Below are 25998 nucleotides of genomic sequence, written 5' to 3' on the forward strand. Positions count from 1 at the left end.
CATTTATAAAACATTCTTTGAAAAGGTGCTTTCCACATCAATTGACACTGGCTAAATGGTCACAGCAAAAACTTCACATTTTCTTTAGAAACTGAGTAAATGAAGTAAGCATTTACCTTATTGTGATGTAAATTAGATTCACGAGCAGTAAATGGGAAATTCCAGCCATTGCTATTTAAAGTAAAATGTCTTTTACTAGTTTACTGCAAAGCAAAACTTGAAAAGTATGAATAAAAAAAAAGACCAGCACCAATTCTTTACATGTTTTAATATTTCAGACTCAATAACTTAGTGTAGAGGTCCATGATTCACGAAAGAGCTCCAGACAGTAACAGTATTGAAAAACAGTTGTGCGTATTCCATCATTTCTAAATTGAGAACTATTTTTGAAGAAGGTTTTAGACTGTATTTTGTCACAGAAGCACAATGAAAGGGCAACCTTGTCAAACATTAGTGTATATACTACATTAGTGTATATACTACATTAGTGCTATACTACAATAGCAGTTCTGTAAACGTAAGAAGAAAACAAACGGTACAATACGCTGCATATTTTACAAATTGAAAAAAGCTGCACTTCCAGTGTAGATAAAGACACACAGCAAGCATGGGGAAACTGAAAACACTACTGAGCCAGGGTTGGATCAAAAATTGCTATTTTAATTGCTAGTCTATTTTTGTTACACTGAGAATGTGAGTAATGTGAATTCAGAAAAATGTTTTGTTTTAACTGAAAAATTCATGTTAGAGTCTGTTTCACAGACCCCCTCATCCCTAGGGCCTATTTCTGTTCCCTGGCCAGGTGCACAATGTGCTAAAAATTAAAACATGCCTGACAGAAAAGCACACTGGATTATTACCAGATCTCCTGGAGACAAAATATAAATAGCTTTATGTCTGTGTATAGTATCCCATATGAATCACTGGGGCCTGCATGCCATCCTGGTAGCATCATTTTGAGAACAAACTAACCCCAAACCTTCCAAGGAAAGCAAATGTAAAAGGTGGTGGAAAACAAAGCCATTAATCACTCTCACATGCCCCTGCAGTTATCTGTTGCTGGAGTGTACAACTGCTCGCATTGATGTGTTCAGTAATAACACAACTAACAGCACAAGGTCAGTGGCATCGTCACTGCTGCTTACAGTTTTCTTTTGATTTAGAATTCTCCTTTTTCTCTTTCGACTTTGCGCGTCCTGGCTTGTCATTTTGCCGCTTAGTGGGTGCCACAAATGCAGGCTCCTCACATGCCTGTGGTGTAGTTTGGATTTGGCAGGTGCCTGGAAACACAGTATGACTTGTTTACTATAAATCTTCATGAAATATAGTAATGATGGATGAGAACAACAGAAGTGTTACCAGAAATACTCTGTCCTGCTCGCACATTCTCCTTCCTTTGAAAGGTGGGATCCAGTTCCTCAGCGATATTCCTGAAGGGATGCTGTTGCCTACACAGACAAAAGCAGTTTGTTTAGTATCATTAATGGATAATGCAGTTGGGAGTGACAGGAAAATAGTGACTTACACTGCCAAAGTGACTGGACTTGCGGGTTGGTGTTCAGGAGAGCACTCACCACCAGGAGACACAAGCCCCTCCGAGTTCAGTCTCTCCCTCGGCATCTGGCAACAAGAGAACATTACTTCTATGTGAATGAGAAACTCATGAATAACTCAGACTAAAGACATTCAGACATATTATTGATCTTTAAACTTAACATTTGATCTTCTATGGTGTCCACGATTTGTTTTCTAATGAAAGTCTGGATTGTTCTTTTTTTAAAAGCATTTAATTGACATGTTGATCTATTTTCACTTTGGTGAATGGTTCACTACATTGCCCACAATGCTGCTGGGCTACCTGCTGACAGTGGCATGTGTTGGATTTATCCCTCTATATAAGATTAATCTGTTTGTCTTGCTGCCGCCTGGTATTTTGTACCTTCGGACAGAATTCCCCCCACCCCCCAATCCCGCAAAATTTCAATTCATATCCACACAAACTAGATGTTGTATACAAAATCCTCAGTAGACTCTGTTAGTACATCAGCTTGTATTTCTTCCAATCATGTATGTGCCTATCACACCTAATCCAACTAATCTCATCAAGGCTAAGCTAAGGACTTCCAGAGGCTGGTGCAATGAAAACGTACATTGCAGGGGTACTCCAGAACCATAACTAGGAACCACTAGATTACTTTAAATAAAGAGAGATGACTAAACTTCCTGCTTTGAGTAATAAATACGTCTTCACTTCCCATTCACTCTTTTAATTCCGGTAAACACAAAACGTTGCTATAGTTACCCGTTATTAATGGTATAGTATGGCATGTATGCAATATTATGCAATAACCTTTTGGATAAGGACAAGGGGACTATTCTTTTAATATCTAAAATTTAATTTAAAAAAACCCACCATATTAGCATATGACTTTATGAAATTATGTAATTTTATTAACAGAAGTTTATACTGAACTTTGTGATCTCAGGCTGCACTAAATGTTATAAACAGTGTAGGAAGACAGCAGTACCTGTCTGTCATAGACCTCTGTGTTGTCATACACATGCCTCATTTCTCTGTACTCTCCCCCAGAGCCACAATCCTCCAGCTCTTGAGCCCGCAGCTGAGCCTTTATCTCTTGCTTCTGCATGAAGCGAGCAATCTCCTGTAATAGTCATCACAATTAGTAATGATTCACAAATTTTCAAGTAAGATACATGTATCTTGAACTTGCCTACCTCATCCTGAGCAACCTGTGCTACTGTGAAGTCTCCTTTTGAGTCAGATCTCTCTAAAGCAGAGGCAGATGCAAGATCCTGAGAATAAAACAGATTAAAAAAAATTATGGTAAAAATGATGATGATGACGACATTTGATGATGATGACGAAATGATGATGAGATGATAATGAAAAGTATAAACTGTGTCAACACATTATATGAAATGTGGATGTAGATCAAACCACAAGCCAGGGTGTATTAGACGGATCTACTACTTTCCAGTGAAATTCAGAGGACAAGCAGTAAATAAATACATGAGCAAAGGTTAATTGATCTGCACAGTGCCCTGGTTATTTCTAAATATATAAATGTATTTAAACAAACAAAGTATTCAGTAATGTTAAACTAAAAAGTTGTTAGCTAAGTAAGTTAATTATTACTGGGCTATGTGAATGTTGAATGGAAACCCTGTGTTAGTAGTGTATGCAAATACGTATTTGTCTATAGTTATTACATTGTTTTTAACTATTCATTGTTTTAATTGATAAAAATGTCCACATATTTAAATGGTGGAGTGCTACAGCAGGTAGTGTTGATGCCTCACAGCTCCAGGGTCTTGCATGTTCTCCCTGTGTGGATTTCCTCTGGGTTGACCAGTTTCCTCCAACCTCCCAAAAACATGCTGGCAGGTGGAATAGCTACACTAAATTGCCTCTAGGTGTGAATGAGCATTTAAGTTTTTCATCAACATTTTCACTTTGGTGAATGGTTTCCTACATTAACCACAATGCCAATCGACCACTTGCCAATAGCGGCACCAGTGGGATTTAGCCCTTGCTTCATATCTACCTAAAAATATCTACCTAAAATTCGATGCAGCAGCGCTTTAGTCCTTTAGTCTGTCCAGCTCTCTCACCTTATCATCTATACACCCTGCTCAAGCAGATCAGCTTCTGAAGCTTGAACTTTCATGCAAATACCACTGTCCTCCATCAGTGCCATCATGCTTGTCATCTTGTGGTCTCTGACTAGCTCAGCCGAGTCACTGTCATCACTCAGGCAACTTCATCATGTAGCTGCATTGCATTCTGGAACTTCAAGACCAACTCGTGCTGTCTCCACTACTTCTGCTTTGGATTTCTCATTAATGTGATGCTGAACATCACTTGAAAATGATGGCTTATGTTTGATGTCAGTGCCATTGTAACTGTGCTAGCAATGTTCTCTTGTGACATCAGCTCAGAAAACACCACCAACCAAAAAATTAGCACCAGAATCATTAAGCACAGGTATTTCAACATAAAAAATTATTTCATCATATTTCAAATATTTCAGGGGGGAGGATTTAAGTCTATACAATTTAACCAACAGTCAGTGAAAATGTTTATAGATTCACTCAGGGCACTATACTAAACTGGGGCTAACAACGCCTTGGTAAAATCACTGGCTGTTTGGTCACGTTAATGAAAAGTAAGTAACCTGTATATTGTGTCCAAATATGGTGGATGCCAAAATGGTGAAATTTTCGTACCCCTCTGAGCAACTCCTCTTCCTCTGCCTGTAGCCTGCGGGCAAGTTCTTCATCCTGCAGGACCTGCCTGAGATCACCCAAATCCAGAGAGGGCCTGTTCACCCTCGGCCCTGTGTGGGACAGAGTTGAGTCAAAGGTAGAAAGAATGGGCGAAAGGTGTGAAATTGAGAATTAGAAGCCTTTACAGCCCACCACCTGCAGCATGTCGGCTTAAGACACACATACAAGGCTCAAAGTGGGGAGGGGGGGGATTCTGCATGATGTCATATCAATACTAAGAATGAGGTAGGAGGCATGTCTTTTTTTTCTCCCACAGGTCCAATCATGACCTTAAACCAGAGATCACACAAAGTCCCCTCTTACAAGCAAACATAGGAGTAAATGTAAGACTCGAACAAAAACAAAAAAAGTACGAAGTAAGGAACATAGAGTTATGACCTTACAAGCTGGAATGTGTAAAGAAAGATTTCGACATCCAAAGAAAAAGAGAGGATAAAGCAAAATAGTCACCTATTAATTATAAGGCAAATTAGGCAAAGTTGAGGAATCCCCAAAACATGTAGGGGCCAAAGGGGACTGGGCAGATCTTGGAGATGATTAAGAGAAATGAACAGGTAGAGAGAGCATCGCAGACCTCAGGCGGGCAGAACTTGGTTACCTGCTCCAGAAGAGCACCCTCTGCAAGACGCACTGAGGCTGCGCTGGGGGTGTCTTGGCGCTCGAGTCTCCTCCCTTCTTCTCTCCCTTTCCCTGTCCACCTCTTCATCTTCAGTACTCGACCTGTCCTCCTGATTACCCTGCCATCGCTCACTCCTTCCGCGTCTCTTGCTAGGTTCTTCACGGTATCGTCTGCTCTCTCTCCCCTCCTGCCTCCACTCCTCCCTGAGAGAGTGTGCTCTTGGCCTATGCTCTGCCCGAACCCTGCAGCTGCCTCCTTCCCACCTTCCTCTCTCTCTGAGCCTGCCACAATCTTCTTCTTCTTCCCTTATCTCCTGTGACAAGGAGTTCCTCACTCCATTAGCCTCATGTCTGTAAGTTCTGTTTACTTCACCCAATGATGTTCTTCTGTCTACCTGAATATCGCCTTGATAGGATCTCATGGTACACCTTCTTATTTCTCTCTTTCCACCATGATTTAAGTTATGGCGCCCCTGGTCATCCTGAAAGCGTACACGTCTTTGTCCGTTCCCTGATTTACAGTCGCTACTGCTGTAACGTCTCACTAGCCTGCTCTCTGATCTCACACTTCCGCTGTCCCTGTAGTCTGAGTGCCTATATCTTTCCAATCGGCCCACTCGGTCTCCCTGCCACATTCGACCGTTTCCCTCTCTCATACTGCTGTGGTGAGGCAGTCTTGTCCCCTGCTCACCGCACCACTCCGATCCCTGCTGGCGCCGGCTCAGGATTCTCTCCAGTTTATAGACGGGTTCAAAGAGCTCGTCTTCAGAACTGTAACTGAGATAGCCCTGCTCAGTGAGGTCATTCTTTATGAGCCGGACAACGTCGCTCCATCCTCCCAGATGACGTCCGGTTGTGCTGCTCTGGCTGGCAAAGCTACTGCGGCTTTGTCCTGATCGTCTTCTGAGTGGCAACTCACGCAAAGGCTGATGTCTCTGCTCAACACTGTCTGCACACTCCCTATTAAAAGGCCTCCTGCGTTCACAGTGGTCTGCCTCATAGTCTGAAGTGGAAGGAGAGGGAGAGTGCACCCGGCTATGCCAGGCCAACTCTTCCTCTTCACTGAAGACGGGCCGACTAGGCTGAAGTGTGTTTGGCGAGCCGATGGTGCTGCCGTTCTCTTTTGTTGAGCAAAACATGCAAACACAAGGTAGGAGAGTGAGGGTGGAGGTGGTTAGTGGTTAAGCAAGTAAGGTCAGGGGTGCAAGCCAAATCACTGTTAAGTGCATCAAAAATGGTCATTTAGCAAATGCTAGCAAATTTATAAACACGTTACATCCATTACTTCACAGAGAAACAGAGCTTTAAATTGGGTACGACAATAAAAGAACAGCCTGCCTTATGAAAGTCAGTAAACTTGGGATGTGTTAAGGAAGAAAGAAGAAGAAAAATGTTAAGATGTTATCAGAATACTTTCACTTGTCTTCAAAATGTGGTTACAAATATAAAGTACCTAGACAGTTACATCAAGACCTTGGAATTATAACGCTCTGTCAGTTTTGTTACTTTAAGATATAACCATAATGTTTCGATCTTCAATAAGGTCAAAACAGATACATTTCATTTTTCACTTAAAATTTTTATTACAAAGTTACCTTTTCATACATGTGATCCTTCTAAGAATGATGAGAATGATGTACTTTTTAAATATATATTTACGTTTCAATTAGAGCATTACATTTCCAAGGTCTCGAGATGTGGAAGTGTTCTCACCAATATGAATGAACTGAAAGTGAGTAACTGAAGCGATGTAAAAGAGTCACGTTTCATTAAGCAGTACACATACTTCACAAGCCATGAATGATGAACATGTGTCTATCATTCACTTGGTGAATCACTATGTAGTTACAGTAAATTCTGTAAATGTTGGGGCTCTTGAATTACCCTTTAACATGCTTTGGTCTGGTGGAGACCTTCTGATTGGAAGTGAGGTAGAAAGGAGTGGAGGAGGGATCACATGTAGGAGACCTTTGAAAACTCCCGCATTGTGTGGGTTCGGTTCATTCAGTATGAAGGATAGCATGAGTGTGTGTACACACATTTCTCATCTCACTATCAGATAATTAAGACTGTAGAAGAGCCACATCAAAGTCATCACTGCCCATTATGTAATACAGGGCAGGCTGCCATGTCCCACAGACCTTTCTGAATGGTGTCAACAAATGAATGATGGAGGTTTATCAAAGGCAGTACAGCCAACACAGAGGAAATACAAAGACAGCAGTTATACCTCCGCCATCTGTCCTTCGGCAGCTGTTCCTCTGTCTGACATATAGCTCTTCCTCTTCCTGTATTCGTTTAGCTATTTCCTGTAAAGAAAATAGGGGTTGGGGGCACAAATATAACGACTGAACTAACCCAGTGCATACTACAGTCAACCAAACTGATAATAACTGATATATGAACTACATAAGATTTATAAGATGGTGGGTGTGGTTTTATCCTCTGGCACTGTATCTAGCCTTATATTATTATCTAGCAGTATAGCTTTTATGTAACAGTACGACATTAACGACCTTAAATAGTTCATCTGCTTCCTGACTGAGAAGACTCAGCTCAGCTTAGCAAAACAACTTGTCTTGTGGTTTGCTACTGTAAAAAAAAATTCACCCACACGCACAGACTCACATAAAAGCAGCCTACGCAGTGTGTAACGCAGCGACGTCAGCAGTGGAATTTCCACGCTTAATCATGAAAGGGTCAAAGCCTTTGCTGCCTTGCACTTAAGCCCACCATTAAGCTTTCACAACACACTGCTGTACTGAACAACATGTCATGTACCACCACAACGAGCATGGTGGTACGTATGGGGGAGTAGACGTGAGACACTTAACTTAACGGTTAGGACTTCCCCTTAAATTTCCATTAGACTTTTACACTTACTTTTACATCAACATTTCTGCAAAAAACAAAACAAAAAAAAAAGTTAATTCCCTGAAATGCAAATGAATCGGTTTTGTAATGAAGGTGCGATTACGTGTGTACACACACACGCACACACACACACACACCAGATCTCTAGAGACATAAGTGGAGGCCAAAAACCTACAGAGAAGTTTTCCACAAAGGTTTCTAGTCAATAATAATTTTACACAACTTTGTTAAGTCTTGCATTTGTAATGAACAGCAGTTAACCAGGTAACTTCATGTGTGGGCTTCAGTATTCAGGGCTTCAGTGGCAAGACATTACCTGTATGTACAGAAACTGTATTTCATACACTTTAAAAACTTCCATCTAAAGAGCAAATTCCATCAAATTCTGCTTTTCTAAGACTAAATAATTTTTTTTCAGGATTTTTACCCATTCTACAAATATCTGAAACATCAGATTAAAATATACAACATGCCCACAAGATGTCAGTGTAGTACTTGGGAAAAACAGCAGAGACTTTATATACCCCTTTTAAGATCAACTGACAAAAGTAGCCAAGAAATACAAAAGCCCTAAAAACATAACAGGTGTTACTGACCCAAGTGGGATATTCATGGAAGTCCCTTAAAATAAGGGGTTATAAATTAATGCTTGGATTAGCCAAAACAACTTTTAAAAAATAATAGTACATAAAAAATAAATTAAAAAAAATTATACTTTGCACCTGCATAAAAGCAAAGATAACATAATAGCCGTATTAAAATACAATAACTGAGAAACCAGGCTGAACTGGTTCTATATTTAAGAAAAGTTTTTCAAACATTTTTTCTAAATTTGTCAACTGCCAATTCCTACCCACCAGCCAGCTCTCCTATAATATACGACAGATACCAGCTTGGGAGGGTGAAGGCTAAAACGTGCTTCCTCCAACAAACGTGAAGCCAGCCTATATATCGAATACACTGTTAATGGGTAACTACAAATTCTTCACTCTGGAAAAAATTGTGGCATCTCTGAAAGAACTTGGATGGATTTATACCACTGTTGAATTCTTGAATCTGATTGGTCTACTTTCCTACTTTGAAGTGCCGGCTGTGATTCAAATCTCAGGTTTATATTAATGTGCACATTCTAATAAGTTATTTATAATAAGTTATTTCTATAATCATATATATAATCATATAATTTCTATAACAGCTAACAGGGACATGTAAACATAATTTAAGACCAATAAATAGTTGAAAATGGCTTTGTTTTTTTAACTGAATCAAGTAAAATGTGAAATCATTGATATGGTGAAGCTTTCAGTAAGAAGACATTTATTTAACATATGGATCCATTGTGACTCTGACCATGATAATGAGTTTACTGAAGATGATTGTATGATTATTGCAAGTGTCAGCATTCTGTAAGTCAGAGGTAAAGCTATTTCTTTATTTCCGCTTTGGAAAACTTTTTTGTTTTGCAGTTGTTCCACATCATTAAATTTAACTATAAATGGATAAAAAGTATGATGTATCATTTCGTAACAAATTAAATTCTAACAATAAAAATGGCTAATAAAAACTGGCAAATTTGGGACATGTTTCTGTAGTAAAATAATCAGCTTTAGGGTGGTAACTGTGACTCGCTTCACATCGGGCTGCAAAACACGACCCATTTGCTGACAGTTTACAAATACCTTTGACTTAAGTATTCATGCCTACATGTTTCGAAATACATGTTTCAATTAACTCTCCAAAAACTGCCATTACAATTCCATTAAATGTATTTTGGAAAGCTTTCCATTCTTCTCTCAATACAGAGAAACTTGATGGAATTCTTCCTTGTGGTAATCACATACACTATAGATGTAATATAGATTTTAGATTCAAAAACACTGGAGTATTCCTTTAAGACATTCAGGAGGTCTCTCAGTAAGAAATGAGTGGCATGGAAGTGGGCAGAAATGGCTGTGCTACTGTTCTCTGAACTGGGAGCCCGGCGTGTTGTTTAGAGCACAGTCTGGGCCGACGCAACGGAAAACTGGAGGAGAAAAAGCTGTGAGCTGGCCAAGCCTCTCGTTATACTGAGATCTACCGGAGGAACTGTTTTCCTTTCAGGATGTGCCACTATGTGGCTATCCATCATTGTAAAAGTGCCTGTTAATACTGCACGGTAAACACAGACAGACTTGAAGCCTTTAATATCCATTAGAGCGTTATCCCACTGTGGCGAACAGGCACAGAGTCAAGAATCAAGGGATCTGACTCATAGCAGAACCATGTATGCCAAGCCTACTTCCACAGAGAAGCATTTAAAGTTTTGCGTTTTAAAACAATTAACCCGGCTGTGTGAGCATTATATGCTGAAACAGCAATGTTCCCCTGTGCTCATGACTCAGCCTGCAAGGGCAGCAGGCACACGAGCACCGTGGTGTTTAGATGACATATCCAGTTGGAACGAGAGCTTTAATTAACACAACACAGCAGGGTATAAATATCTATAATTAAAGCATCAGAATGACTCTACCCACCATATGCTGGCCTATCAGGAACAATAATCTTCAATAAACCATCCTCAATAGGCAGCACTATATAAATATATATCAGAAATGAGAAGCAACCAGCACAAAATTCTTTCAGCAAGTGTGTACGCGTTGGAGTTAAATATAGATTTTTTTTGCAATGGTGGAATGTCAAATCATACTAGTCAGTACAAGACAGAAACCAACCAGATACAGATTTATACCTCAGTTAAATCTGACATACAATTAAATCCTATTTCAACCACAAAATCTCAGAATCCTCTGTGGTTCAGTGCCAAAGCAGTTGATGTGTTTAGTGATTATTAACCATACTAATTCCATACAGCTTTGTCACCCAGGGTAAATTAAATTCCTCAACTGGCCTACACCCATATCTCCACAGCTACAACCACAGACTGTCTCTGGCTTCGGACGCTGTTTTTCCAGAGACACTTTTTAAGGCATCGTGGTTTAAAGAAGAAACATATTTGTCTTGGCAGTCCCCGAACTGGAGGGGAAAAAAAGTCATGTAATAATAAACACAAGCATAAAATGTGGCAAAGCATTCCTTAATGTCACAGAGAAAATGAAAGTAAACACGCTCATCCACGGCAAAAACGAATCTGATCCCAATTCAAGTAGATGAAAATTAGAATATTAGCCCATTTCATTCAAATGTAGGCTGAAGAAGGCATCAGGAGACAGAAAATGCTCTTGATAGTTTACTGATAAAAAAAATATCTTGTACTTATTGTAAGTCATGCTCCCTTTAATGATCCTAAGTCAGTCAGATTTTGGCACAGCAAACAATCACATATGAATGCCACTTCCTGGGGATAAGGTCACGCATCATTTCATTAGTATAATCAATGAACCCTGGGTCCAGAAAGACATCTTTAGACATCTTTATGCACACAGAATGTTTTTATCACTGCATTCAAATTCAACTTAAATTGGCCCCTTACACAACATGATCTTTGCAGAAAGATAGCCTAGGTAAGATTATAGACTAAATAAAACATTTGCACCTTATTCATATGGTTACTTAACCTAGAGGTGTCAAATTATGTTATAGGCAGAAAAACCCTATTTTAGCCAATACCCAATGTTACCCTCTCCCTTCCTCTACCTCTATGGTATATCAGGATTTAATTTCAGTAGTAACTGTCATTTAGATGCAGTGTTTGTTGTCTCAGGTGACCTTTTTATTCTGTGGCACTGCTGTTTCAGTGCTGGTAGTGTATGCAATAATTATGGACCTTGTTTGGTCCTATTCATTTCAGCTTTGTGCACATTACCCGACTTTCAAAATCTCAGAATTTCTGACCTTCTCACAAGACTCAAGATCATTTGTTCAGTGGATGTAGAGGTGTGCGCACTAGACGAGCACTTGCAGAAGATGTTCACACACACTACACAATATTTCAGCTTGAGAGATCCCCTCAGAAGATCCCCCAAATCCTGCTTTTTCATGAAACTAAATATGAGAGCTGTATCATGTGAAAAAAGAGAAATAAGATAAAAAATGCCGAGCAAATATTGGTTGGGAAAAAGCAGGCAGAGAGGATTCTCTGTTCTGCAAAGAGAACTAGAGGAATAAAAAGCGTAGATATTTGAGGGTGGGGAGAGCCCCTGGATTAGTCAGTGACTGGGAAATTGGGGATAAAATCGTGTAATGTGTGCTAGGCTTAAATGAAAAGCTGTGTGAAATCGGCATGAGAAATAAGAAACATATCAATCATAGACAGGAAAGAGTAGGTTTTGCCATACCTCATCTTTTTCTTCCCTCTTCCTCTCTTCTTCAGCAGCACGCTGGAGCTCCTCTTGAATCCTGCGGGCATACTCTGAATCTTGCTCTTCCCTGAGCAGCCCGAAACAAAGACAATTCAGTAAAAGAGCTTTTCTCTCAAGAGACTTTTTTATTTGTTTGCGAACTGTGCTTAATAATCCGTGCATTATACATCTTCAGCCAGTGCCTTTCAGATTTTAGAAATCTGAAAATGATCTCTGGGACATTATATAATATGTATGAGCATGCAGAATTAAATCTGGAGACAGCCCAACACCTCCTGACACAGATCTGTGTGGCACTACAGTTAAAGAAAGTGATGTCTAACCCACTGCTGAAGCATGTTGTGTTACTAACATTTTGTGTTGTCCATAGAAGAATGCTAGAGTAATGAACAACAGTAGCATAAAGTAACAAGAATATCTAGTATTTGGATGATTCCTATTATTTTTAATATCCATATTTTCATATCAAGAGTTCTAATTTGGACCAGATATATTCCTTAAAGTATTAAGGAATTTTTTTCCACGGTTGAAACCTGAAGACCATGGCTGAAACTTGAAAACCACAGTTGAAACCTGAAGACCATGGCTGAAACTTGAAAATCACAGTTGAAACCTGAAGACCATGGCTGAAACTTGAAAATCACAGTTGAAACCTGAAGACCATGGCTGAAACTTGAAAACCATTGTTGAAGCATGAAAATAAAAGACCCTAATTCACATAATCTAACAGTAAAAATGTGAATACATTTCCCCAATATCCAACACTGAAACATTTTGCAGATCTGACATATATAAAATCTAGATGATTATATCAAGGTTATAAAGGATTTATATAAATATATAAATAAAGGTTCATCCTAACACTTGGGAAGTTCGTTTGTTCATAGTTCAACAACCTTCAAGAACTTGCACTTGCCCTCACTTTACTTACTGCTGGTAGTTGTTTTTTATATTCCTCTGACCTTCAAGCACTACGAGATATATGTCGGTCCAAATCAAGTCATAACAGCGACAACATATCAGAACACAACGTGCCTGACATCAGAACACAACGTGCCTGACATCAGAACACAACGTGCCTGACATCAGAACACAACGTGCCTGACATCAGAACACAAAGTGCCTGACTTTGACCGTTACTAAGGACATTACATCCAGAACTTGAGCACAAAAATATTAAGATAAAATACATTAAAATCTTTTATCCTCTTCTGGACCATCTCCATATTACATGGGAGGTGAAGAAGCATGAAATGACTCAAATTTAGTGTGGAAATGACGTGTGTGTGCTCACAGTTGACGAGTGGCTTGCTCATGAAGGCTTTGAGCTCTTTGTTGCTCCTCATCTTGCAGCCTCTTGGCTACACGGATGTCTTTCTGAACTAGTTGGTTCCTCTGAATGTTGGAACTGTAGTACTGTTCAACTGCAAAACAGAGATGAGTCATTTTATTACCAAATACTAACAAACGTAATCAGAAAACTATGCAATTTAGCAGCAACACCCTTTAGTTCCTGCATAACTATGCTTTTTTGGTTTCTACGTGAACACTTCTTATATCTAATATTGTTTTTTTGTTCTCTCAGTTTGGTCTTGCCAATTCCCATGTACTTTTTCAATTCCTTAATAATTATTTTATATTGCTATTATAAATAAAGCTACTAAAATTATTTAATTGTATTTTTCATATATATTTTCATCATTACTTGTGCTCATCAACTACACTGGAGCTCAGCCAGCATAAACCAATACACAGTCCACATTTTTGCTTTTTCACAGCTCCCAACACACCTAACCCAACTATCAAGAACTCCAAATACACTGTGTGTGCTGCCAGCCCAAAGTATACATTATTGTACTAAATTATACCATACACACATACAAAATATACTAAAAACACCATTATAGGGGGGGTTTGGGAGCTATCTCAGAGCAGAGGCTTGGGGAAACACTGGCTTAGATCTACCGAACAGCACAAAACATGATTTTTGGTCCTTGCAGAATCTTGGAAACTACAGACTGCTAACCCTGAAATGACACAGGAAGTGAAAGGGCTAGAATCCGAAAAAAAGAGCACTGAGTCATGTTTGTAAAGTCATGTTTAACTTCACTGGTGTCAGGTCAGCACAGCTGACTTATCAAAACTGTTATAGATCCTGTGAAGATAAAAGCAACTTACTTATCTATCTGCAAAGGTCAACATGTCTATGCTGTGACTAAAACCTTCTAATCATCTAGTTTCCATCTGCTTTATATCTGCTGTACTCTTAAAAGGGCTTCGAGAACCTTCACAGGGTGTGAGAAACATTTTGGCAATAATTATATGCCTTACACAGCAACCACCAATTTTTTCTTCCTCCATAAGGCTAAAAATGGTGAAAAATATTCAAGAGCCAGTGCAAACATTACACAGTACTATAATAACTAAATAAGGCATGATGTCAGACCCTGGCTTTTGCTTAGTGACAATGCTATTTTGAAGTGAGTGAGTTGTTATTGGACTGTCAAAGCTACAACTAGAGAACATGAAGTAAAGAGGGAGAGTGTGTGAGCACTCAGTGGATGTGTGAGGAGAGGCTGAGTCACAGGCCTTACTTTCCTGCTCCTGTAAGTTATGTGCCAACGCTCCATCCTCCAGCACTGAGAAATACTGGGACACTGTAGGAAAACAAACACACAGCTCATTGCAACAACATCCAGAAAAAAAGAGCAAGGAGGAGGAAAATCAACAGCACATATTGTGAGAAAGTGAATAGTTGAGGTGAATAGTTGAGGTTAAACAGACAGTGCGTCTCGTCAGCTCCCATCTGTTCCTCACACTTAAGCGTCATCTGGACTATCCCTCAACCATACGCCTCGATGAGAAACGATGATCATTTAACATGGATTTTTTCACCCCAAAGATTTGACATTTGATTGTTTGAAAAACGTATACTGAAAAATAGTTAACAGTACCTTACATAAATGTTTAATCGGAAAAAGATAAAGGCTATCCTTTAACGGTCACCTGGTAAAGGATATACTGAATTTCTCATTTAGTAATAAAAGTGGAAGTGTATTGTACAGTCAAATCATGTCTTATGACAGAGCATTCTGTGGTAGAGCATCTGTCAGAGTTTTGTGTGATACACTTTCATATCGAAGATATTAGTGAAGTGTAAAGGACTAAAAGTCAGCATTTGTATATGTCTGTCTAGGTGTTCCCTACAGCTGGGTGATATGATGATAAAATCATAATGTTGTGAAATGCTTTTCTGAGATATCCTGGATATTAATATCTTTAATAAATTTAATTACAAACTGATTCGAAACAGCTGATTTGTTGTTACAATTTTGTAATTTGTAAAAATTAAAAAAAGATTTTTTTTTTTTTTACAGACTTTTATTTTTTACTCATTTAAATTTATAAATATACAAAATATGTAACATCTTACAATATATACATAATATTTACTTAAATATAAAAAATAAGACATTTTTTTAATGCAACACTAGTGTATTGCTGGAAGTCCTGTGTATTGTAAAAATGCTTTTGAGAATTACAGTATGATAACTTTTGTCATATCACCCATCCTTAGTGTGTCTTCCTGGGACCTATTTTGTTAGCAGTTATTTACAGTAAATTGGAAATTAGTCGTCTTCTGCTTCATGTACCTCATATAATGATGTAAAAAATTGGCCACAAAATGCCCCCTTAAAGTTACTAGTTCTTGGTTCCAGACCAGAAGCGTTTGCTGCTGGAACAAAAGTGATTTTGCAGTGGAAAAAATGGGGTCTCACATTAAGTACTGGCACCTTGTCAGTATTCTCTACTGTGTAGCATATGTATAACATTTATAACATAAGATACACATAGATTTTAACAACACTCAGCACATACTGTCAGTATTTTTAAAAATATGTAGTTATAAATTGCGTGGTTAACAAAGATCCTGATTTTCATTTGGAAACAGAAAAAATGTGCAGTGCTTGCGCAGCCTGCTGTTACGAATGGTTGGCGCATTTGTTTTTTCAGATGAAAATAAAAGACGCTAAGCCACATTATTTTCCAGATTTGGATTACAGAAAGATCAGCACCATTTCGCTCACTCGCAGCATGCGTGGAGGAAATGTTAGCACAATCACAATCGGCTCATAACCCCAATATCATTTCAAACACAATAAAAATGTAAAGGTTGTTAGTTTGTTTTTCAATAAGGAACCTAAAAAAAACTTCAAAAAAATGTCAATAAAACATGGTATTTGTACAAGTGAAAGGGTATCAGAGTATACAATGACATATACTGATGCCATTATAATTTTAAGCATTATTATGATAGAATGTTTTAGTCAAACAGCCCACTACTTCTACCCGTGAGGAAAGAGTTACCCTGCTCCTTCTAATAAACACTGCAGTCTGAATTTTTTCCAGCAAAGAAGATAGAAATATTAGGACCACAAATATCATACATGCAAAGTCACCTAATTCAGCCACTCAAAACTCACAACACTTTTTTTTTTTTTTACTGTTTAACAACATAGAAAGCAAACTGCATAAAATTACAATATTAGAATACAATGACTGCAACGTTTAAACAGTTTTTGGGGTTTTGAGCCTACTGGTGAGGAATTCGTCTCCCTCATGTTCTAAACCACAACCGCAAGTCAGACAACAAAAGTTGACAGAAAGACGCTTTAGGACAACATGGAAAATTCACAAATTAGTGATCACTAGGTCCAACAAATCAGAAATACAGCAAAGGCAAAGAGCGCCTTGTCAATGTCCAGGTGTCTCTTTCCCAAAACAAAACTGTCCTGATTTCATCAAAACACATTTGTGAAACATTAGCTGTCTACACAAAAGCACAATAGAGCAGCCAGGATAGCATCTCTGGTAAAGACAGAACAACTACCTAAAGTATATACTTATACTTTAAAATCCAGTTTTACTTACAGGATTACAGGTTTTATGCAGAACCCTAGAACTGAGGGTTTCTATTTTAGAGAAGTTTCCAGATTCCTTTAGATTAGAGAGTGAAGAATCCTCCACCTACCCAACAGAACACCTAAAGAAAAACCTGAAACACATTAAATATGTTTAAACTAAAGTATGTTTCTGAGGTCTTTAGTGATTCTGGGGCTAAAATTTTGGTTTGTGCTGTATTTTTGTTATTCCTGTGAGACGTTAGCATTTGTCTGCCGAACTCACAGGGGGACATTGCTAGTGCAGTTACACTCGCGTTTAATATGATAAATAAAGAAGAAAAGCCAGGTTTCAATGTTAGAAATGCTAAAAACAAAAGAGCTTCTTCCTCACTCACCATTTTCTGCCAACGTTCAGCATTGTATTAATAAGAAATCACTTGGGCTGAGTTATGGCAGAGACTCAGCTTGGCTAAGTGGCGATCTACTAGATAACGAGTGCAATGGTGGTGACGGTGGTATGAGCATGACAATTGAAGCTTTGGAAGCCGAACTATTTTAAAGCAGAATGTACTGATGAAGAGCTAAGATAGCTGGACAGACTAAAGCGCTGCTGCATCCACTATCAGCAGGTAATCGAAGGGCATTTGAGTAATGTAGAAAGTCGTTAAAGGGAAAATAGACCAACATGTTGATGAAAAAATCAATATGATGCTACACATCAGGGCCAAGTTAATTTACATTTTAATCTGTTGGTGTGATGGAAATTGCGTCCTTGCTACCTGACAAAATGAAGTGAAATTTCACGTTAAACTGTTGATAATATCAAGCTCATCATAACTAGTTATGTCTTCGGAGGCAGGAAGCTGTCTATTCCTGATAACAGGCCACGCAGCACGCTCCTTTCACAGTCACATTTTTATGGAATAAAAATCACAACCAAGTAAAGAATCTAAAACAGAGAAATTCATAACCAAATCTTACACTCTGTTTGATCAGTTGTGAACTGACCTGCTGGACCTTTTGCAATCCTAATGCAACACAGACATGTTGTGTTGGATGAGAATTGGACCGTATGATGGTATCCTTACACAGATCTATTCTCGGATACAGACTCATAAACAGCTGCTCCACCATCCCGCAAGCAAGCCGCAAATTAAACTCACCAACTTCCTACTCTCCCCTTCTAAAACCAGACAGTTATGAGAAACTTGGTGATTCAGGACATGACACACACACACACATGTACACACGCACGCACGCACACACCCTGTAATTGAGCGAGCAGTTAAAGCCTCAGTCTTAAATAAATCTGGGTGCTCTAGTGCTGGCAGTCTGTAATTGGACAGTGGCAATTTTTGGCATTTTTGATCTGCACTCCGGCACGTTGGATTTACAAAGAAACGCGGTTTAGCAGGATATAGTGCAGTAAGTAGAATAAACTCAAGATCTTTAATTCATACACACATGGGCCAATCATGCAAATTATACATCTAACAGCCAGCTGTGGTTCTTATATGGTGTACACAAAATAGATGTAAACGAGCTAAACCCGATGTTATTCATTATTTATATTCAAATCCAACATATTGAAGGACGGAGACAAAATAACAAAAATCACGATTCAATTACTTTTACAGACAGCAATTCTTTATCTATGGGTCATGAATTAAAGTGCTTTTATATGTCATGAAAATCATGCAGCCTTCAAACTACATCCCTCAACACTGCTCTCTATACTGCTTATGAAGGGCTGGAGACAAATCTGTCCTACTGTAGCCTTTGACCTGTGCAGTTGGTAGAAATCCTATCTTTAGCACAAAGGCCCAGGGGTCCAGATGTCTAATCCAGTGTCCCAGTGAGCCCCAAAACTTTAATCCATCTGTACAGTGCCCTAGCACTAACAGATATCTTAATTTCTACAAACCTGTCCAATAAGATAAATGCACTCTGGACCTTATCCCACCTGCTACACAAGGGAACATCCTATATGTGGGCGCACACACACACACACACACACACACACACACACACACACACACACACACACACACACAAACACTATAAATGAGTAAAAGTTTCCAGATGTTTCCACTCCTGTAGAAGATTGAAATTAGGCAGCTGAGGGAAGTGGAGGATTCTCTTTTAAAGTGATTTTAACCTCAGGACTGCAAATGCTAAAAACAGTTTGCACTTAAGTCTCCATCATTTAGACTTTCGGTTAAAACTATAATAAATTCAGAAATGACTCATACAATGCTCATACTCAAGTTCCTGTGAACACAATTAGCACTTTTTGACTATACAGTATACAGTTAGAGAAGCGAAATTATTTTTAATTATTTTTATTTGGCTTCACACAGATAAGGACGGGTTCCCTTTTGAGACTGGATCCTCTCAAGGTTTCTTCCTCATATCGTCTCTGGGAGTTTTTCACTGTCACCATCACCTCTAAGCTTGCTCATTAGGGAAAATTTACAGATTTAAACTTTATATCTGGAATTTATATATTTCTGTAAATTTCAATTGCGTGGAAATTTTTTAAAACATGACTGTGTCAGCTAAACGCACCTGCTCTGACTTGTTCACACTTTTTGCTGACAGCGCCTTGAACCACTTCATCAGTCTCCAACACTGCTTGCGTTCTGTTTTTGTCTAGACTTTTGTTTTTATAAAAGAAACGACACAATAATCCCTTTGCAGCCAGTGTTCTCCAAAACATGATAAGATCACCAGCAGTTAGACAAAACCTAGCTGTGATTAGACAGGCATCAGGATCAGTGCCCACTTCAGACACTTTGCCCACAGCTCACGAGGCTACAGCAGGGTTTATCTGCTTAGTAAAACGGGTAAAATGACACGTGGACATCTCAACTAGACGCTACTGAATACAGTCAGCTCTGTTTGGATTATACTTGTAAGTTAGAAGCATGTAAAAGTTTACACTTCAAACACAGAGGAAGGGTTAATGGGTAGGCAAAGCTCACAGAAGATTACAGAGGAGCTGACATGCACATCAAGACCACCCAAATATCAACAGCACATCATGTGAATCTGTGTAGCTCTGCATCAACTGGTCAGTCGAGCAGGGAAGTGTAGCTGATAGCACTGAGACAATACTGGACTCAATACTTTCAACTTCCTATTGACTCCTATTGACCAAAAAAAAACATTTTTCTTTTTAAAAGTGTGTTTAAGCTCAACATGCTTGACTTGCTCCATGTATTTCTCTGTAGTGTAAAGCACCTTGATACAGTGGTATGTGCTCGTCTTTTCCAAATCCTCCCATCGGCAGAGTTCACACGACCGAGGACACAGTCTGGTTGTTGACAGGAACTATTTTTATTATGCATATTAATTCATTTGAACAGATTCTAGAAAATAATTTCCTGAATCAGTAATAAGAATAAGGGATGTGGAAACTGTGATTAAACTGAGCGAAATACAGCACAGTGCAGTATAAAACTATAACTCTAATGCTAGCAAATCACACAATCACACGCCGTCATGTCTTTATGACTTTCATTTTCATTTTTTTGCAATGAAAGAATACCTTAGCCAAAGGCTTTCTGCCTTTTTGTTGCTGGCTCTCATACAATGCTTCATCACCACAGATAATATCAGGAGAGGATCTGTAAAGTCGCCCCTCCTAGGGCTTTGAGTACTCATTTATTTTCTATAGTCTGTATTAATGCATATAATTAGCTCGTCACGCTTTTGAGTTACATGTCAGCATACACAAGACGCTGACCTAGATGACCCAAATGAATAGAATCCTGCTTACTGATTTCTCTCCTGTTAACGAAACATAAGCCTTCTTAACTTGCTCAGCAACCTGCTGGAGAACAGACCTCAATGCCTTTTCTTGCTCTTGGATTAGCTCAGCTCCGTTCAGCCTGCAGGATCAGCTCACTTATTGAAGAGTTACTGCAGGTATAAGCAGTGCATGGTGTAGACTGGCAGAAACAGAGGGTGTGGCTCACTAGTGGGATAACTAGTTTTTGTAGGAGTCCAGCCCATAGAGAGATTCACATTACACTCAGATGAGTCAGGCCTTTTGTACATTTCAGTAGTGTAGACGCAGGAACACGCACACTAAAACAAGCGACAAGAAAGACTTGGGTGTAAGTCACTTTGGATGAAAGCATCTGGCAAATAAATGAATGTAGTAGTGAGACTTCTATACTTTAAACACAAAAAAAATCCTCAAAAAAACAAACAAAAAAAATCCGAAGTCATTAATGTTAAGCAAGGCTATGCAAATTTACAAACCTTTTTAAAAGCAAAGAACCAGTTGGTGCTGTTTGGTAAGAAGACTGCCAATCTATAAGCTATTAAAACATACAGCAACAGCCCTATTCAGACATGATTACGTGATTAATTCCACCAGGTGCTATGAGGTGATTGCAGTTTTTTTAAGGAACTGCCCAGTTATAACATAATTATAGGTATAACTATAAATATATATTATATATATATATATATATATAAAATAATCGCTGCTTTGTAACAATGTCCATTGTGAAAAGTGCTATAGAATAGAATAGAATAGAATAGAATAGAATAGAATAGAATAGAATAGAATAGAATAGAATAGAGCTGTCCGAACTGACACCTCTGTGATCTCAGGCAGGTACATCCTCTTGTGCTGGGAATCCCTGGAGGACTAGTGGTTAGGCCAGGGTTAGGTTTGATATCCCGGCCAGGGAACCAACCCCAGCCACTGGAAGGCTGCATCAGGAAGCGCCAAAAAAATAAATCAAATAAAAATAAACAAAAAAAACTGTGCCAAATCAAAATAAGCAGACCAAAGAGCCGCTTTTGAAACCCCTAACAGGAGCAGCCGAAAGAACAACAACAACAGCTTCCTCTTGTGCTGGAAAAAAGTTGTTGTTTTTTTTTCCTGTTAATACTCGCTGGACTTAGTCGCCTACACACGTATCTATACTGAGATCATATTGAGAATTCAGAAGAGCATGACCCTGCAGGCTATTTAAAGGGGCTACAGCTATAAAGTCACTTTATATTCAATAATAATATTGTTGTCAGCTCCTTAATTATCTAAAGTCAGATGCTGCCAAATAAATAAATATAATTATAAAAGATTCAATAATTTTCAATATATTCAAACCAACAACGCACATAGAATAACATATGACTTGGTGTGATTATGAAAACAACTCTGTTGAAACTCGCTTGTGCTGCATTAAATTAATTTCTGTCTGGCAATGAGAGTTTATCTCAAAATGTTATCACCAATGCCACCTAGTGAAAGTAATTCTGTCCGGATGAGGCTAATGCCAGAATTTGTTTAAGCTTTAAATTTGCATGGTGAGCTTTTGCAGTCCTTTCTGGCTTCGCAGAGTTTCAGCTAAAGCTAAACTCAACATCAAAATGATATTTCAATCACTATCCCCTGCATCTGTAACAGACAATATTTTCACCATGTCTCCCTGTGGTGAGAATAAAACAGAAAACTTACTTATAAAAGTGTAAGGGAAACTTATTTGTGTTAAAATGTTGTTTAACTGATCCTCCGCCTATTATCTTTGGAATCGAACAGCATTTCTATAACAGTTTTTATAAAGATGCATAACATAACAAAACTGACAGAATTTAACAACCACCTTTAGACTTCCTTTATAAGTCAACATGGAGTAAAAAGTTTTTCTGTGCTTTTTTCAATGTTCAAGGAGAATGTTGAGAACATGTTTTTGATAAGCACATTTCAGATGCAGATTTCAACCTGATGACAGCTTAATTTTTTATCCTGACACATAAACAGTGACAATAGTTCCAAGTGGCTGACTTAGTAGAAAGAGAAAACACACAGAGCGGTGAAAGTGAAGGAGCTTCTGTTTGAAACTAAATCTCTGTTTCCCTGCGGATTCCTCCACCTCCTCCACCCAGCTTTCGCTTGGTTAGCCCCAGCAGGAGGACAGAAATATATCTGTCTGGCAATAGGCGTCTGAGCGGATAGAGGATAAGGATGAGTGACGGGGGAGAGGTCAGAGGTCAGAAGGAAGAGAGCTGCTTTTCCTCTGAGGCCTAAAATCCCCCCAGTCATGGCATTCTATATCAGGACAGCTGCCAGACCAAGACCAACACAAGTGATAAGCCAACAGTGGAAAAATACAGTGAGATAACTGTGAAGAACGGGTAACATGGAGAGAGAGGCCTAGATGAGAAAATGGGAAAGCCATACATCAGGAAATCATGTAAATAGGACGTGAATGCCAAATAAATTACGAGCAAGCTCTTATTTGGGAGTATTTGTAGTCCAAAACATATGTAAAAGGACATGAAAAATAGTCACAGAAGAGTAAGTAAGAGAAGTATGTATATCAATGTGGACATAAATTTCTAGTAATGCACAGTGATGCATTGTGGCCTAATGGGGGCTTCATTTCCCAGTCGATGCTTGTTTAACTGTAAAAATGCAATCCCCAAACAATAAGTGCATTGTCAGTAGAAGGGGAGCTGAAGGGGAAAATCATCCCACATTTTTTCCAAGAGAAACATTTAGGTTTAGGTTTAACATAATTTACTCCATGCACTGGGTGACAAGCAGAGAAAAACATACAACACTTAGACTAAGTTTAAACACTTAAGAGCAGATTGCTCTCTGAAGAATACCCTGGGCTTGGCAAGCTTTAATTTAAAGTGAGTCAACATGAATGCACCTGGAATGTCCATCAGATTTCTCACTCTTATCAGTCCTGCTCATGTGACGCTGCTTTACTGTTATGACTGCTGAGTGAGACATCTAGAAAATAAATCACCCTGTGCAGTAGAAGAGGGACTTTGCTGCTCATTGAGCCTTATCAGTGGCAAAGAGAGGGTCATAAAACAGGCACGGCATTAATCTTACCCTCCTGAACCCGTGGCAGGTTAGACTGATCCACCTCCAGCTCTGCCATGATTCCTCATGGCCACAGAGACATGGCCTGCTCAAAGCCTAGACGTCTGAAGGGTACTCACTGCAAAGCGCTCCACAGGGACAAACTATGAAGAAGACATATAACATGGACAATTCACAAAACAATTTTTACATATCGCAGCTCCACAATAAGATTTAACCCAATTAATTTATGTAGAGACATTGAATATATTAGATACCATTTCCACAAAACCTAGTGACAGATTAAGCCTTAAGTTTAAAAAAAAAAAAAAAAGAAAAGAAAAGAAAAGAAAAAAAGGATTACACCCATACAGTCCCAAGTGCAAAGGTTTGCATCCACTTTGGTTTGTGGGTGGAAAAAAAGGAACGTGGAGCTCTATTCTTACAAGCTATCTACAAAAAAATAGAAGGAAATGTGGGTGTATCCTACAACAACCCAACTATCCAAAACATAAGCCAAAGCAACAGGGAAAAAACACACACACACACACATTTAAAAAGAACCAAAACAAAGAAGTTAATTTTTTGTCTCAAGCTGATCTAAAGACCAAGACAAAACATTAACTTCTTGAAATTATTTTTCTCTTAAAAGTGCAAATGTCACACAAATAAGACAATCTGGTGCAGTTATAACAGAATGATGAAGAATGAGCAAAGACTTTTCAGCAATCTGGGTTAGAATGATAATATAAAAATCCAATATCTGAGAGGATCCAGAAGATATGAGGATTTCTACATCAAGTTATTAGAGAATATTTATAGCATATTTAAAAAGGGAACTGAAAAAGAACTGAAGTTATATCATTTACTTTCTGTTTTACTATTAATTTCTTAACATGAAAAATTTGACCATTTTTGTCCTATGGAAGTTTTGCGTGTGTGTGTGTGTGTGTGTGTATAGATATGTCTGCTGATTTTTTTTCTCACAGCAGACCTTTAAAGTCGGGTTTAATATAACTTAATTAGACACTACACTAGTCGTGTGTGTGTGTGTGTGTGAGAGAGAGAGAGAGAGAGAGAGAGAGAGAGAGAGAGAGAAGTTATTTATCAGCAGCATATTTATCGCTAATTTATCACCAAATATTTGGCCTGACAGGAAAAAAGGTGACAGAAGCTCATTGTGAGAAAGTGTGAGGGTGACACGCGCACACAGCTGAAGCCTGAGTGTGGGTAAAACCCGCTGTTTCACATAAACACAAAGGTGAATTCCGCATTCCCAAGAAAATAATGCGTCTCTTCCGTCCTCCAGCAGCTTATAATGTAGCTCTGTATTGATGTATAATGTAGGTCTTTATTAAGTTTTATTATCTGACTCGACGGGACTTTCTAAACCACATCACGTACTGAAGTTCCGTGTAAACAGAAGGTGGTTAAAAACGTCTTACCTGTGGGTGAAGCTGCTGACAGAGCAGTCCTACTTGTTGGATATCTGAGGTGCAGTTGTTGAGTAAGCTACACCAGCTGAACTGTGTAACACCACATTTCAGTGTGTGTGTTTAATCAGCAGTATGAATGCGATACAGATACAGATAGAGCTAGAGCTAGAGAAAGCTCAGTATGAGTCACAGCTCCTCTCGTGTAGATGGAGATTCTTCCCTGTTTGTGGCTCTGAAGCCGAGCTGTCTGAGGGATGGAAAGCCAGCGAGGACAAACTTCAGCCGTATCACTGCAACAGGCGCCATCCAGCACGCGCGCGCACGCACACACACACCATACCTGAGTGCAAAGTGCCACTTATGAAATTCCATAAAGTATTGCAATAAGTTAGTATTCAGACAGTGTATACACAACTAACAATGTTTTGGTTCCTGAAATGTTTGCTTCTGAACGTTTGTTTTTTCCCCTGGAATATTCTGGGGACATTTTTGCATTTGGTTCCTAAAAGTATTTCTTCTTCTTCTTCTTCTTCTTCTTCTTGGTTGCTGAATCATTCTGGGAAAGTTTGTTTGTTTGTTTTTGGCTCCTGAATCATTTTGGGAACGTTTTTTTTTTGGTATCTGAAATGTTCTGGAAATGTTTGTTTTTGATTCATAAAACGTTCTGGGAACAGGTCATTTTTAGCTTCCATTTGGTTTTAAGGAAAACATAGTGATTATTC

General features: G+C 38.7%; 1 protein-coding gene across 3 annotated transcripts; it reads right to left on the reverse strand.

Annotated features, from left to right (window-relative positions):
• Positions 1-251: 251 nt before the first annotated feature.
• Positions 252-25568, reverse strand: ccdc187 (coiled-coil domain containing 187). 3 transcript variants are annotated; one of them, XM_053240580.1, is made up of 13 exons: positions 25286-25568; positions 23871-24004; positions 14693-14755; positions 13393-13522; positions 12075-12165; positions 7157-7235; positions 4907-6046; positions 4249-4358; positions 2737-2814; positions 2529-2663; positions 1526-1620; positions 1360-1448; positions 252-1280 (listed from the first exon to the last, which is right to left on the reverse strand). In XM_053240580.1, exons 2-13 carry the CDS (start codon positions 23917-23919, stop codon positions 1132-1134), a joined length of 2208 nt encoding a protein of 735 aa, XP_053096555.1. In that variant the 5' UTR covers positions 23920-24004; positions 25286-25568; the 3' UTR covers positions 252-1131. The 3 variants fall into 3 exon arrangements, with proteins under 3 accessions (XP_053096555.1, XP_026776946.1, XP_034167445.2); XM_026921145.3 differs by lacking the exon at positions 4907-6046 and having other exon boundaries at positions 25286-25549; XM_034311554.2 differs by lacking the exons at positions 23871-24004; positions 25286-25568 and adding an exon at positions 20784-21387.
• Between the last annotated feature and the right edge of the window lie 430 nt (positions 25569-25998).

The sequence above is a fragment of the Pangasianodon hypophthalmus genome, chromosome 16, assembly GCF_027358585.1.
Source record: "Pangasianodon hypophthalmus isolate fPanHyp1 chromosome 16, fPanHyp1.pri, whole genome shotgun sequence".
Taxonomy (NCBI): domain Eukaryota; kingdom Metazoa; phylum Chordata; class Actinopteri; order Siluriformes; family Pangasiidae; genus Pangasianodon; species Pangasianodon hypophthalmus.

Bases quoted from the DNA above. Each gene is read 5' to 3' on its own strand.
- ccdc187 (XM_053240580.1), bottom strand. From the start codon at position 23,919: ATGGCAGAGCTGGAGGTGGATCAGTCTAACCTGCCACGGGTTCAGGAG. The intron at 4,359-4,906 runs GTAACCAAGTTC...TGTCCCACACAG, and splicing joins AGGGTGCTCTTCTGGAGCAG to GGCCGAGGGTGAACAGGCCC. The intron at 2,664-2,736 runs GTAGGCAAGTTC...TGACTATTACAG, and splicing joins CACAGGTTGCTCAGGATGAG to GAGATTGCTCGCTTCATGCA.